This window comes from Arachis hypogaea, chromosome 18 (assembly GCF_003086295.3).
Source record: "Arachis hypogaea cultivar Tifrunner chromosome 18, arahy.Tifrunner.gnm2.J5K5, whole genome shotgun sequence".
NCBI lineage: Eukaryota > Viridiplantae > Streptophyta > Magnoliopsida > Fabales > Fabaceae > Arachis > Arachis hypogaea.
Window position 1 is genome coordinate 129,559,064 of NC_092053.1, and position 16,409 is coordinate 129,575,472.

General features: G+C 28.8%; 2 protein-coding genes across 2 annotated transcripts; one reads left to right on the forward strand and one right to left on the reverse strand.

Moving 5' to 3' along the window:
• Positions 1 to 4,033: 4,033 nt before the first annotated feature.
• Positions 4,034 to 4,519, forward strand: LOC140181492 (uncharacterized). Its single transcript, XM_072225110.1, has one exon. It carries the CDS (start codon positions 4,034 to 4,036, stop codon positions 4,517 to 4,519), a length of 486 nt encoding a protein of 161 aa, XP_072081211.1.
• Positions 4,520 to 13,303: 8,784 nt separating this feature from the next.
• On the reverse strand, positions 13,304 to 14,590 carry LOC112770546 (F-box/kelch-repeat protein At3g23880-like). Its single transcript, XM_025814888.1, has one exon. The coding sequence runs from the start codon at positions 14,588 to 14,590 to the stop codon at positions 13,304 to 13,306; it is 1,287 nt and encodes a 428-aa protein (XP_025670673.1).
• Positions 14,591 to 16,409: the final 1,819 nt, after the last annotated feature.

A 16,409-nucleotide genomic window follows, 5' to 3' on the forward strand; every position in this document is an offset into this window, starting at 1 on the left:
TTGTTTATCAATTCTAGGGAGGAAAAATACACTCCTCGGTTGACAGGATTTTTGTGTCTCGATTTGTGATAAGGAGGCAAAATAAGTTTTGGAAAAGAGCTGTGTAGAGATACTTGATCCACTCCTATTGGTAAGTTCTAACCAATATTTATTTCTAAAAACATTAGTGAAGATATTTTTAATGTCAATTTTTATATTATTTATTATTAATATATTATGTAATATCCTGCAGAAAGGAGATCTATCGGATACACCTATACTTTTGCTCAACCTAATTAATAAGACCTTCCTCTTCATCGTTGAAGTTTAAATATCTGATAATCCATATTTTTCACCTTTTTATAAAGTTAAGAAGATGACTGATAATGTGGACCTCATAAATAAATTCAAAAAAGTTCACTCTATTCAAATTGTGAGTACAGTTATAAGTGTACTTTTTATTAAAAAGTAGTTTATTTTTCTCTTTCTTGGTCATTAGTAGTATTTAATTTATAAATAATAATTAATAATTAATTATAATTTTAGGATGTTGATTATACCGGTGGTTTGCTTCCAGCTTCAAAGGCTTTCTCAATTATTGAAGGGGAGAAAGTAGAAGGTGTTAAGGTATTTGTTCAAAAAATGAATTTTTGTTTGTTTGTTTTCTCAAAGTTAGATCTTTATTTTATTAAAAAAATATTATTGAGATAAAATTAAAGGTGAAAAGGAAGTCTTTAATTTAACGTAGTATTTTGTATAGAATTTGTTGCTTGAATTCTCCAATGAAGTTGCGGACAATGATGAATCCGAAGTGTTGGAAAATGCTATTACACCAACCAAGCGACTATCCTCGGAATCGGAAGATTCGAAGGTGCAAGGAGATATCTCAATTTGCAAGAAGATCAAGATTGAGAATGAAACTTGAGAATTTGGATGCACATGTTTTAGAATCTCTTTTAGAGTATATCTAATAGAATAATACCAAGTATATGTTTGTTTTAGTGGAAACATTATCTTTTATTGAGTTATTATTTTTCTTTTTGTTCTTTTGGATTTTTATGTTTGGAATTTAGAATTTATTTAAATATAAATTGAAGTTATTTGGTTATTACTTATGGTTTTATTTTTAATTCGATTCATATCGTTGATATTTTGTTAATTTCTAATTTAGTATTTAATGTCCTAAAGTTATAAATTTCTCATATGAATTATCGTTGATACAATTAAGTTGGTTATTGATTTTTAATGTGTACTTATTTTAAAAAGAAAATCTAATTATAATTTTTAATTAAAGTATTATGTTTAAAATTTTAAATTTAAATTCAAATAAACTTTTTTTTTAATTTTTAAGTAAGCAATTGGGTTTGAGAATAATTTTTAAAATTTTATATAATTTATAAGCTACTATGCTAATTACAAAAGATTATATTAAATTAAATAGAATTACCAGTCTTATTAAAATGTGAGATTATTTATACTATTTAAAAAAATTTAATTTGATATTTTTCTATATTTAATTCTGTTTCTAATGTTGTTCTGACAAAATTGAATTAATTTAGAAAATTTTATTTAAAAATTTAAAATTTGTACTAACTAATTAGAAAATTCTATTTAAAATTTTAAAATTTGAAATTCTAATACTAATTCCTAATTAAGTGACTTCTTAACCGTTTCGATTTTTAAATTTAAATTTTTTTTACTTGTCACAATTATAAATTTTCTCTTTACTCAATTTACATTGTTATCTTTTAAATTGTTTCTGCACAATAGAAGTACTTTCATTTTTTTCTCTTTTTAAATATTTTTTTCTAAATTTACGTAATTTATAAGGTTATTAATTTTTAGATTCTATTTAATTTTATTTATTTTTATCGACAAATAATAGGATTGACACTATTTATGACGAAACTAATAAAATCATTTTTAAATTAACAAATTCCTATATTCTCGATGAACAACGAACGTTTAATTAGAAAATTTTATTTAAAAATTTAAAATTTGTACTAGCTAATTAGTAAACTCTATTTAAAAATTTGAAATTTAAAATTCTAATACTAATTCCTAATTAAGTGACTTCTTAACCGTTTCGATTTTAAATTTAATTTTTTTTATTTGTCACATTTATAAATTTTCTCTTTATTCCATTTACATTGTTATTTTTTAGATTGTCTCTGTACAACAATAAAGGTACTTTCATCTTTTTCTCTCTTTTTAATTATAAGCTATTCATTTTTAATTTTTTTATTTAAAGAAATAAAAAAATATTTTAACTATTAGTTGAATTTATTGACTGTGAGATTAAACTTATATTTATTTTAAAAAAGAAATTTTTGTGAAAAAATATATATTATTTTTTGTAAAATATATTTACGTAACTAAATAAATGAGAATGAAAAGAAAATTAAAAGTGCCATTGAAGTTAAACTGACTATTTAGTTATTTATTTATTGAGTAGAGATACAGATTGCAGAGGAGTGAAGAGGTTAAATTCAAACAGGATAGTTGGTGAAATGGTTAGAAAAAAATAAAGAGAAAATGAGAACTATATGGATATAAATATGTAACAAAACATAATTATTGATTTAGAATTTTTTATGGAATAGGAACAGAGAAGAATGAGCAAATGTGCATGGTGGGTCATGGATATTTTGGCCAAAGAAAATTCCATAAAATACAATATTTTCTATATATTATTTAGCTATTGACAAGTAATAAATTATTAGTTTATATTGTCTTCGTAATATTTTACTAAATTTATTTATAAAAAAATTACAGGAAATCCGAGTGATAGTTTTAATGGTGTGCATTTTAAATTGGTATTGTCGGACATTACAAATAGCAGTATGGTTGATTTTTGGATGAATTTTTTTAAAACTTGCTTATGTGAATATGCATTCACTTTATGTACTTTAATTTTCCTACTATTATTCAATTATAAACTTTAACAGAAAATTTGTTCAAAACTAATGTCTCGAATTATCTTATTAGGTAATAACCCAATACCATATCGACCAAGGTCTCCAACTACTAATCCACACTCTGTAGGTGAAAAAGAACAATGTTCCAATATTAATAGTGTTAGTAATTCGGGTATCACACGTGAAGCATATGATAGCCCATGTCATCAGATAAGTCAACAACAGCTTCAACAAACATCAAACAATATCGACCAGTTACAAAGTCAGTGTATATTAATATGCTTTTACTACTTAAAGACCAAACATTTAATTTTTCAATTGGTCTATTAAAAACAATCTTTGGTATATGCTATATAATTATTATAGATTTATTGGAGCACACAAATCGAATTAGATTGGCCTTCAGTGATGAGATTAACCTTTCATTTACCTGGAGAGCAAAATATCATCTTTAAAGTCGATGATGATCTTGAGAAAATCGTGGAAGAAGAGGAAGAAAAATGTACGATATTCTCAGCATGGATGGAGGTCAATAAAAAATTTGAATCAGATCAAATTTTGACATATGCTGAGTTTTCAAATCAATTTGTTTATGATAGAGAAGCAAGGGAATGACATCCACGCAAAAGAGGGTATTCTATCGGGAGGTTAAACTATGTTCCATCGAGTACAGGTGATATTTATTATATGAGAATTTTGTTAGCTGTTCAGAGAGGTTGCACAGCATATGAGTCTATTAGGACAGTTAATGGAATTACATATTCTAACTTCCAAGATGCTTACTATTTCATGGGACTATTGTGCAATGATAGAGAATTCATTACAACTATTAATGAGGTAGCTGAACTTGCATCTGGTCATCAATTGAAAAAATTATTTGCGATGCTACTGATATCTAATAGCATTAGCAACCCAGAGCGTATTTAGAATGCAACTTGGACATTATTAGCTGATGGAATACTATATGAGAGGAGAAAAGTTTTGAAAAATAAAGGTATTTTACTATATCTTTTTTTATATATCAAGATTGTATTCTCTTATTATTTTTATTTTTATTAATAATATTAATAGTTTTATTTTGAAATTACTTATTAAATATTTCATAAAACCACCATATGCTTTTGCTAGGACTAAACATGATTGATGACGAATTGAAAAATCTCTACCTTATTGAGATTGAGAAGATACTCAAAAGCAATGCAAGATCTTTAAGAGACTATCAATCAATGCCATATCCTGAGATGTCTGATGTTCGCCTTTTTCAAAATAAACTAATAGAGGAGGAGTTAGCATATGACACAAATGACTTGACTCATACAAACTTATATACGGAACAAAAGATGACTCATCAGCAAAGGTTAGTATTCGATGAGATACTCAATGCTGTTATTACAGACTCTGGTGGTTTTTACTTCCTTTATGGGCATAGTGGGTGTGGTAAGATATTTATTTGGAATGGACTTTCTTCTGCTATTCGGTCTAGAAGAAAGATTGTTTTAAATGTCGCATCCAGTGGAATTGCGTCTTTACTCCTACCTGGTGGCAGAATGGCTCATTCTAGATTTTCAATACCCATTACAATTACTGTGAATCTATTTGCAATATCAAGCATGGAAGTTTGAAGGTTGAGCTGCTCATCCAAAGTAGCTTAATAATTTGGGATGAAGCTCCAATGCTCAATAAAATGTGCTTTGAAGCACTTGATCGGACGCTCAGAGATCTTATGTCAGTTACCGATCAACATAAGACACATCAACCATTTGGTGGTAAGGTTGTTGTTCTAGGAGGTGATTTCAGACAGATACGTTCGGTGATTCTGAAAGGGAGTAGACACGATATATTGACATTACCTATTAACTCATCCCATATGTGGTCGTTTTGTAAGGTTCTGAAACTGCATATGAACATAAGGCTTCTAATATCTTCTTTAGATCAAGATGAAGGTGAAATGAAGAGATTTGCTAATTGGATACTTGATGTTGGAAATGGAAATATTGGTTCTATTGTTGGTGATGAATCAGAAATTAAAATTCCAGATGATCTATTGATTATAACTACTGATGACCCTCTCTTTCATTTGGTAGACTTTGCATATCTAAATTTGTTGTAAAACATGTCAGATTACATTTATTTTTAGAGTAGGGCAATTCTTGCACCCACGCTTGAGAATGTCGAGAAGGTAAACAATTTTGTCTTGACAATCTTTTCAGGGATGGAAAATGAGTATTTGAGTTCTGATACAACATGTCAAGCTGATGAGAACGAAGATGTACAACAAGAGTGGTTCACACCAGAGTTCCTAAATGACATCAAATGTTCGGGACTACCCAATCACAAGTTGACTTTGAAGCCAGGGGTCACTGTAATGCTACTGCGAAACATAGACCAGACTTCAGGTTTATGCAATGGGACAAGATTAATAGTTAACGAACTTGGCAGCAACGTAATTGGAGCGACGGTAGTGACCGGTAGAAATATTGGAGATAAAGTGTACATTCCAAGAATGAACTTGATCCCTTCAAATTCAGGGTTGCCATTTAAGTTTCAACGGAGACAATTTTCATTAACAGTATGCTTTGCAATGACCATTAACAAGAGTCAGGGTCAATCATTATCACATGTAGGACTTTACTTGTCAAAATTAGTATTCACCTATGGACAACTTTATGTTGCTTTGTCAAGAGTTAACAGTCGCAGTGGCCTCAGGGTTTTAATTCTAGACGAAGACGGCAATCCAAAGTCATCAACAATAAATGTCGTATTCAAAGAAGTTTTTAATAATATTTAGGTAAGAATAATATTATTTTCATTTTAATAGCATGTTATGATTTACATTTTTGTATAAATATTTACTATAGATATAACAAATTTATCTATAATTCTATTTTCAGATTTGAGATGAAATGTGTAACAAGGAGCACAACATCATATGCCAATCGCTTTTCTAATGAAGTTAGTAAGATACTAGGTTGTCAATAAATTTTTATTAGCCTTTTGATATAAAATTTAGTGTAAAATTGACATGCTATTATTACAGTTATATATGTTTTTATTTTTTTCATGTCTCCATCCTTTTGGTTCAAAAATATTATGAATTTTAAACTCTTCTATTTACTTTTTACTTTGAATAAAGATAAAACAGCATATTCAGTACGTTTATTATATAATAATGATGATCGTGTTATACTAAATTCAAAAAATTTATAATTATAAAATATTATTTTTAATTTAACATGTCAAAATTAAATATAAGCCCGTGCATGGCACGGGTTTAATACTAGTTTTTAAAACAAATCCCCTACCTCAGCTAGTCGAACTCAGAAATTAAACATGACAAACCCTCTTTGGTTCTAAATTTGCAGCAGCGGCGGCATTCCAACATAACCAGAACAGCAGCAGTGTCAATTTTCTAAGGCAGCGACGATGGTTGCACCAGAACAAAGGATTCGAATTGAATAGAAATCAAGAGCAAACACAACTCTGGAAATTTAGGACAAGGAATATACTAAATCAAATCGTTCACAAGCATGGCAGTGACAAATTGAAGTGTGTAAATGGAACAGAATTAAATAAAAGAATAAACCAGAACCAGAATAGTAATAGTGCTACCGGCAACAACAGCAATGACGTCTTCTTTCAAGTTTGACGATGGCAGAACAATAGCTCTAATAGCGGCTAACTCCGGTGGCAGCAGGACATGACGGAGTCAAACCCTAGCAGTGGCAGTGGTTGTTTGACGGCATAAAGGCGCGGAATAGGGCCTCGCTCCTACCCTGGCCCTTCACGTTCGTCTCTCTCTCTTCGCGAAGCCCGCACACCGCGACAACCACGGCGGCGACAATGAAGCTCCAGCGGCGATGGAGGCAAGGCAGCGGCGCAGGCAGCAACGCTTCCCTCCTCTGTGCTACCTCTTCTTCCTCGACGACTCCTCCCTCTCTCGCGCGCGGTTTCTTGCATCGATGGCGGCACAGCAGCCCAACGGGGATGGTGGCACGATGATTCGGTGGTGGGGAGACGAAGACGCATGGCTTCACAGACGGTGAGGCGCGACGCCGGCGCGGGACAGCCCCTCGCCTCTCCTCTACCTCCCGTCGCCAGCTCTCACTCTCGGATCTCTTTGCTTCTGTTTTTCGTTTTCCCTTTCTCTCTTTCTCTTAATTCATCTCTGTACATGTGTGTGGGTGTGGGGTAAAGGGAAAGAAAAATGGCGTGGTGAGTGAGTCATGAGGGAGGGTGAGCGTGGCTCACCAAGAAGTTGACAGGTTAGAAGGGTATGTGTGTCTGGGTTGGATAGGAGGGGGTTAGGGTTATTAAAATTAGGGTTTGAAATTGGAAATTTAGGGTTTGAGTAGAGTTTTAATTTAAAACTAAATTTAATCAATATAATTGATTTTAAGAACACTATTTTATTTTTCAAATTATAAATTCTTTGTAATTAAACACTTTAATTTAAAATTATAGATAAATAAATAAATTTTTTTAGTTCATAATATTAATTAAAACTTTAAATTATTTAATTTAATTCTTAAAAAAAAAACTCTCTTTTATCTTCAATTACTAAAATTCTGAATTTTAATTAAGCAAAAATCGTTAATTTTTAGTAAATCAAAAATATCTAATTATAATTAAAATTTATATAAAACCAAATTAATTTAAAACATGAAGTCTCATAACTTTTCTAAAAAGAAAATCATATATATAATTATAAATAATTTATTATTTATTTTCTAAAAATCTGGACTTACACTTGAGTTATTGTTTACTAGAAATTTTTCTTCATTTCATTCCTTGATAAAAAAAATATTTTAATTTTAAATTTTAGATTTTTATTCATTGTTTATATTTTTATTTTAATATCAAATCTAATATTTCTATTAATATGTCCTTGTAATTTTATTGTCTAATAGTTATATTTTTACCATTAATTATGTAGTTGTGAATATTTCTTTAATTTATTAAAAAAAGTACAAATTCATTCTTTTCTTTTTTATTTTACTTATTCTTGTATTTTATAACTTATTCATTGTAAAAAGTCATATATACTAAAACAAAATCTCATTTCTTTTTATAAATTTATCTTTTATTCTATAATATTTTTTCCTATGATGTATTATTTCTATTTTTTGACTTTTTTATAAATTATAAAATATTATTTTTCATTATTGTACTATATTTTTTATTTCCTATTATTTAAGTTTTATAATTTTTATTATAAATTTTATCTTTTTTATTTTATACAAGTTAATTTACCACAACTCTTCATATATTGAGTCTTTTTAATATTTAAATTATATTCTTTACGTACTTAATTTCTTTTCTAATTTAGGGGATACAATGATGAAAAAACATAGATGAAAACTATTTTGTGTCTCTTCTTTGTCTTTTTAACTTACCTCCCTTTTTGTACAGATCATGAATAATTATATATAGCACTGCTTATACATAAAGAGTAACTATAAATTGTATCTTATCTTCTTTTAATAAAATTTTTATTATCTATCTTGATGAAATAGGAACAAAATATTGTAAATTATTTTGGCCAATAAATTTATCATCATTGTGGATAACTGTAAAATTTTGAAAAAAAAATATAATTATTTGATGGTTATTTTATTTAGTTTAATATATTAATTTTTTTTATTCAAATATTATCTTAGATTTATGTTAACTAAAATATTTTAACAAAAGACATTTAAAATAGTACCACCCTTCTTAATTAAAGAATGGATAAATTTACATACTTATTATAATAGCTAACGCCTTGAATTAAGTTAATAAGTTATAACTCAAATGGCATAATCTCTCCATACTCAATTAAGAGGTTGCGGGTCCGAATCTCTTATTTTTTGTAAAATAAATAAATAAATAACGCCTTGAACTAAGAAAAAAATGGATTGAAGAATTAGGTAAATAAAAATTAGCATTTTGGAAAAATTTGAAGATAATACACTTGAATATTGAATAAATTTTTATTGTGTTGTTCCTATTATTTTATATTTCACCATTTTTTGTTTGAGATTTTTTAATATTGTTTTTTTGTATCTTGGTATTTAAAAAAAAATTGGTCTAATATATATATTTGTTTTTTGTTCTAATAATTATTTTTAACAAAAAAATACTAATTTAAATATAATAAGTTAATTTCAAATTAAAAAGTTATCGTAATATTAATGTATTTAATTTAATTTATTTGCACATTGATATAATTGATTGAAAATGAATGATAAATAAACTAAAAAATAATTAAAAAATAAAATATTTATAATTATTTTAAAATAGATAATGAAGCAAGTTTTAGAGTATTACTTTATTTGAATTGTTAATAACTATAAGAATAGAAAGTCAATAATTATATTAAAATGGCATTGAAATAAGTTTTATAGTACTAAACATAATTTTTTATTGTGGATGGCGATTCATAGCGGTAAACCAAAATTCGCCATAATTTTACGGTGGATGGCGTTGCAAAAAATGATTGGAATAGCAGATTACCTATAAAATGTATATATATGTACAAAAAAATATGCAAAAAAAAATTACAAATATAATAAATTATAAAATCTAGTCTATATAAGTAATTTTCTAGTCATAAAATATTCAATTAATGTAGTAAATATAGTAGCAATTTAACAAATAAACATAACATCAAGTTTGAGCCATAACTCAAATAATAAGGAGATCATAAAATGCAAGACATAAAACACTATAAGATTTATATTTAATTGAGGCAATTTTTTAGTAGAAATTTTTAAAAACTTTTAAAATACACTTTATTTATGGCAATTTATAAAACTCTCCTTAATGGTTAATTTATAAAATTTAAACTTTAACCCTAAAAAAAAATCCTATTCTACTACGTCCTATTGACTATTGAGTTTTCAAAACTCATTCACTGAGTATGAGAGAAGAGAAGAGAATGACGATCGACAAAACCCTAGGTTTTCTACTGTCGATGTAGCTGTTATTGTAGTCGCCGGTCCGCCACCGTTGCAGTCGCCAGTTCTGTTGCCATTGCCGTCACAGTTGTCGTAGGAAACTCATAAATCGAGTCACCTCCTCTATCAACATTATGGTTTTAGATCTGGTTGCTCTATAGCTACGGTTGCTGCTGTAGTTTCCGCCATCGTTGCCGCCGCAATTTTCGCCATCGTTGCCGCTGTAATTTCTGCGGTCGAAAGTTTCTAAATCGAGCCATTGTTTTCAGATCTATTTTCTCCTTCGAGTTGCCGCTGGTATTCTTCCTCTTCTCCATATTTCACTTGTCTCTATTTCTCTGCTTCTTTAAAGTTTCAATTGAGCAACCAGCTTAAGGTAATCATTCAAATGTATTTATAGGCTACATAAATTGATTCTAGATAATTCTAAATCTTAAATATTTTTAGATATTAACTTAATATATTTTTAGATACTCATCTTAAATATTTCTAGTACTTAATTTATTTATTTAACTTCTAGATTCCATCATAATATTTAACTATTTATTTTTATAAAATAAGATAATGAGAATTCTTGATAATTCTACAAATATATAGCATAATCAATAAAAATTAACAATAAAAAAATAAAAAAAAGTCTCACTTAAGCCATGATAGGAATGGACATGAAGAGTGAAAATGCCCTGTAAGAGAACATTCTGAGTTTGAGCTTCTAGCACCTCCTTTACAACTAAAATGGTGGTGCAAACCAGATACCTTTGGATTCTGAAATGCTTATAATTCCGAAAATAATAAAATTAATGAAAAAATGCTTATAATTAATACTAATTAAAAAATAATATTTTATCTAAGATCAACTAAATAAAACATAATAAACAAATAACTCTATATTTTGTCCTTGGGATATTTGTAGAAGACATTCCAATTACTCTTGGCTTTTCTTTTATACTTCTCTGCAACATGTATCAGCAATTCAAAATTATAAATCAAAATTGTAAAACCGTTCATAACCATAATAAACAAAATCTATATGCTTTTTTTTCAATACAAAGATAGCGCTAGTATATATCATATATAATTAATAAGCTAATGTGGCTAGTCAATAAATGCAAGTGCTTTATTTTATTGCTTGCTTAGTTTTATTGCTTACCAAACCAAAAACATGAAGAGGATATCAGAGAAGAATTAAAATTAATTGATAATAATAATTAACAAAAGCTAGCTAGTTAGTTAGTGTTTTAATTTTTTTGAATTTCCAACCAATACTACTAGATTTCTCATTACTACTACTTTTCAATAAAGTAACACTTTCCTCCTCTGTACTCCACAAATATATAAACCTATGTGTTGTTTGTTGTGTTGATGAATAGGCAAAGGCACTTTTATTATTACTTGAATCCCTGCATGCACAAAATAACACAAATAAAGTAAGACTAATTACATATTAAAAATAATTATAGAGATGCTATTTATTATTATTAACTATCTTGAACTTTTGTAGTTGTAAGGATGAGTAACAAAACCCTCTTTAAGTGGTTCACATTCAATTTTAGTTTAAATAGTGAGAATGATTTTGTTATAGTAAAATTTTTTAGAAGGTGAAAAAATTCACTTAATATATAAGTGGTTAAATATTATTAGGACTAAAATCATGAAAATTGATAATAAATTGTAAGTTATTAATATTGTAACAGTATTGAAGATATCTTATAAGATTAAATAAGAGGAGGAACTGAACAATTCCTGCCACTCTTTTTTTGTTGCAAACTTGCAATGTTCACCACACATGGCAATGATTAGATGTTTATGGCAACCAGATTGAGAGCGTTTTTCTTCATTCATCTTTTTTTTTTTCGATAATCTTCGGGGAGAAAAATAGAGACATAAGATGCATGTGTTTAAAGATTGGCAACTAAGCACTCCGAAACACAATAAGCACAAAACAGAATAACAAAATACAAAACAACTGAATAATTTAGATATGTTCTTCAACCCCCTAATTAACTCTAATAATGTAGACCAGATCTGAAAAAGCATAGGAAAATAAGTGAATAAATTGGATGAAGGAATAGCATAAAAATAAAAGCTGCTTTTCTACAACTTTAATGCAGTATCTGAACAGACCTCTGTATAATGCTTCGAAATCTCATGAGACATTCGCAACTTGAAGATTCCATATTTGCATGTCATTGTTTCCCATGAATGAATGGTCATTAATTATTCTGGCACACGGACCCTTCTCTAAAGTCTAAACAGCCTTGTCACCAATTTTGTATATGTTACTCATACTGAGTTTAATAAGCGAACTTAATAAATGTTGGCCGGACATGAATGGAAAAAAATAGACAAGTTTAAAAGGATGAAGACATAATACATTAATCTATTCCTTTCTTTTTATTCCAAACAACAATAATCTTGAATACAATCAGTCATAAACAATTTAACATAATGGAGTGTTTTTATTCTAAAGCCTAAGAATCTTGAATGCATGAGCATAACATTACTTAATCGATCACCACAAGTAGTACAGTGAAGATAGTCATCTAAATTCATATCAGGGAGGGAAAAATGACCATAAATCTCTCTACTCAAATCAAAATAAGCAACCACATGATAAACACTCCAATTAATAGTGCATACTCTGCTACTACCAAAAATTTCCCCTTCCCCTGTTAACAGGCAAGAGGAAACGGTGTTCCAACTTCCAAGACAGAGACAAAACACAAGATAATCTGGTTTAGCTTCGTTTTAGCAAGATAAGTTCATTGAACTAATAATAATATTTGTACCTAAAGAGAACCTAATATTAAATCATCATTATACCCGCATTATGATTTGATTTGCACTTAATCATCACTTAATTTTCGTGGATAAATAAATAACCGATTAAACCAAGTGAATAAGAACAACTGAACAACATTCAAGTATAGCGGTTGTTCCAAAAAGGCATTACACATTGCTTATATATTTACACATTGCCACAAACAAGAAAAACAGAATCACTAGTGATAGAGAACAGACCATATATCATTTTACTGCTTTGCTATTACCAACAAATATTTTCTGATAGTTTGGATTTGTTGTCAGAAATCACCAAGGTACTACTTTATACTAATTTTTACCTATGATACTTATGGAACTATTCTATTTCACCTTAAATTAACAATCTGAAGCCAGTAAATGATGGTCATTTCTTCAAATCCATCATGGGCATTCCTATTTCTCCACGAAACAGTGGTATATTAATTTAAAATTATTACGATCGATGATTTGTAAAGAGGAATAATGATACCAAGAGCAAGTACAATTTCTCATCAGTGCACAAAGTGTTGGAAGAATGATTTAACTAGAAAAGGAAAAAGATCAAACGAATTATCTTAAAGCAGTAAATTCCAATTGAAACATAAATATAGTACTGAGATAAATAAATTTGATAACATTAATAACAAAGTTGGTAGTGCGAGAAAGGCTTCACCGAGAGAAACTAAAACTGGGTTTGGCTATGTAGAAGTACAGCGGCATTTTGGATGAGTTGCGTTGAAGACCATTTGGTGAAACTAAGCTTTGATGATAGATAAAAGCCATCTTACAATCTACTTCTCCAGAAATATCATTCACAGTAAAATTTATGTTGCCATCGTTTAAGTTGCAGAGAACTATTGTGAAAAATGGAGAAATGGCCAAAAGCACATCACTTTCTGAGATGTAGAGAGGTTGTAAAGTAAGAGCTCTATTTAAATAACGCACTCGCGGATGAAAGGGAATCGTTACCAATTTATTCCAAGATTGTGCTTCTCCGTATTCCTTCATCTGCCACACAATCCAGCTTTGTGTTTTCATATGCTCATAACAAACGGAAAGACAGTTTCTCAAGACACATAAGTTGGCGCAGGTGGATAGTTCATCTAACTCCCTATCGGGTAGGGGAAAATGACCATAAGTCTCTATACCCATGTCAAAATAAACAATCACATTATAAGCATCCCAATTAATAGTGCATGCTTTGCTACTATTAAAAAATACCCCTATCTTATTATCCACCTTATTCCAAGGTTGTTGTTTTGGGGCACTGAGTAGGCTAGATGGGATATCATCAATTCTTCTCCAAGACGAAGTTGGTCCAAATGTATAAATTCTGGCACTAGATTCAACACCATATGGCATTTTCTTCCTTATTATCGTTGCATAAAATTTGTAGGTGTCACTGAGATGGTCGTAACCAAAGCCAGAAAAGCAGGCTTCACCGCTGATTTCCGGCGATTCAAATATGAATCCGGTACAGGGGTTCCACAAGATGGCGTGCATGTCGTGGTTAGCATAACTACCAAAGAAGCATAACAATCCATGGCAAGAACCAACGATTCTGTAGTAGCCTCCCTCACTGAAGCGAGCGGCTTTAGTAGGTTCAGAAGGATTGTCCAACATTGACTGCACGGAGAAAAATTTGATCTCTCTATTCCAACCATTGTGAGGGTAATGAGCAATCCGCAGCGGAGTCAAGCTTGGATCACATGAGCATGAACGATGAAGGTGGTTGCGGGTGAAGTCAGGGGAGGAAATTAGGTTTCTCCATGACCTGCACACCCTCCTTAGGTAAACAAGCCTCCTTGCCGGAAGCCTCAGCAAGATTTCCATTATCAACTCTTCCGAAAGGTCTGCCAGCTGCCGCGTTCTTGCCGCGGGGCAATTGACCAGTTCCAGCCCTCTCGACGCATTCCTCTTGGCATCATTATTCTCGATCTGCATGTCTTTGTCCATCTATTCCACGGTTCTGTTCTATTCTATTCTATTTATATTTAGGGTTTTCATGTTTCAATATCATCATTAACATCTCCATGGATCTTTGGCCCGCCTTCAATCCAATATCAAAATCACAAACGGCCGATCCAATTCAATCTAATCAAATCTAAACTAAAATAATTTGTTGATCAAAATCACAAGTTTTTATATTCATGCAATACTAAAGAATAAGATCAAATCATTTATGTTTATATATCGAATTTTATGATACCAATATACTTAATAGACAATAAATATATAATTACACAAAACATCAAAAGTGGACAAATTTATTGGAAGAATGGTAACATATTATGTATTGTTTATTTTTTCTTAATCTAGTATTAAATGTATTAACTCTAAAATAGTTATTAATTAGTTTTAGTAATTTACTTTTTTCAATAAATCAAACATATATACTCAATGTGACCATAAATAATCTAGTAATACTTAGACTCACCAACAATTTTTTATATGTTATTTTACTGTCAATTAAGAATATATCAAAATAAGCTCAATAATAAATTATTAGAGAATTCTAATGCACAAAATTCTCTAATAAATAATAAATAATTTAAACCCACTAAAAAATAACTCAACACTTTTCTTTGATACCTGCAAAACATATACCTGAAATAATATTATATCAATGTTAGTATACAGTTTTACAATCATCGACCGTATTTACTATACGTGGCTCCTTCTTAAAAGTTATTCTACATACGTGTGCAGTCGAAAGATAAATTACTGGACTTTATTTTATTTTTCTGAATTACTATAATTATGCATTATTCATTAAATGCTACTTGTAATATAATTGTAATATTGTAATATAATTATAATAAAAATATTTTTCTAAAATAAATTTAGAAAAGAGAATAGTGCTTTCATTTTGGAGGGAAATTAAAATAAATTCATGAGGAATTGACACTTCACTTTTATTAGTTGATAATGTATTAAATATTAATTTTATATAATTATAATAAAGATATTTTCCTAAATTAGTATAATCATGCATTATTCGTTAAATGTTAATTGTAATATAATTATAATAAAGATATTTTTCTAAAATAAATTTAGAAGAGAAAATAGTGATTTCATTTTAGAGGAAAAATGAATTCATGAGAAATTGACACCTCACTTTTATTAGTTGGAGGAAAAATCCAGTTTTAGTATATTTCTCGTTATTATATATTTTTCTCTAATCATATATCCACTGTTTTCTTTCATTCGTTTAAGCATTTTGAATCTGGGTTTAACTTGTTGTAGTTCTCACTTCTCAGTCATTCTATTAGATGTAGTTAATAACTATTGAAATTCTTTGATTAACATAGGAGAAAAATATATTATTATATGATAGAATTAATATGAGTATATTTTGTTATTAAATACACAAAGTTAATGTAAAATAAAATTACACATAAAAAAAAAGTAAAGAAAATAAAATTAAAATAGCAAAAACGATAAAAAGATTATTTTTACAATTTTGTTTTGTCATTTTTATGTATAGAAGATTAGACAATAATAAACTTTTGACTAAATTAATTTTGTATTTGTTGTATTCAAATTAAATAAGTAATAAGTTATATTATTTTAATTCATTCCTTAAATTTATATATCATAAAAATCAAATTAATATACATAATTTTAAATTGTGTGATACTTAAATATCTAATCAAATCAATTAGTTGATATAATTAATGCATCATAATGAATTGTATTTAATGAGTTAAACAAAATAAATTAAGAAACACTCTCAGAAACATGCTACGCTGACTCTATCATTAAATTTAAAAAA

Excerpts from the sequence above, each read along its gene's own strand:
- LOC112770546 (XM_025814888.1), bottom strand. The coding sequence starts at position 14,590 with ATGGACAAAGACATGCAGATCGAGAATAATGATGCCAAGAGGAATGCG.
- LOC140181492 (XM_072225110.1), top strand. The coding sequence starts at position 4,034 with ATGATTGATGACGAATTGAAAAATCTCTACCTTATTGAGATTGAGAAG.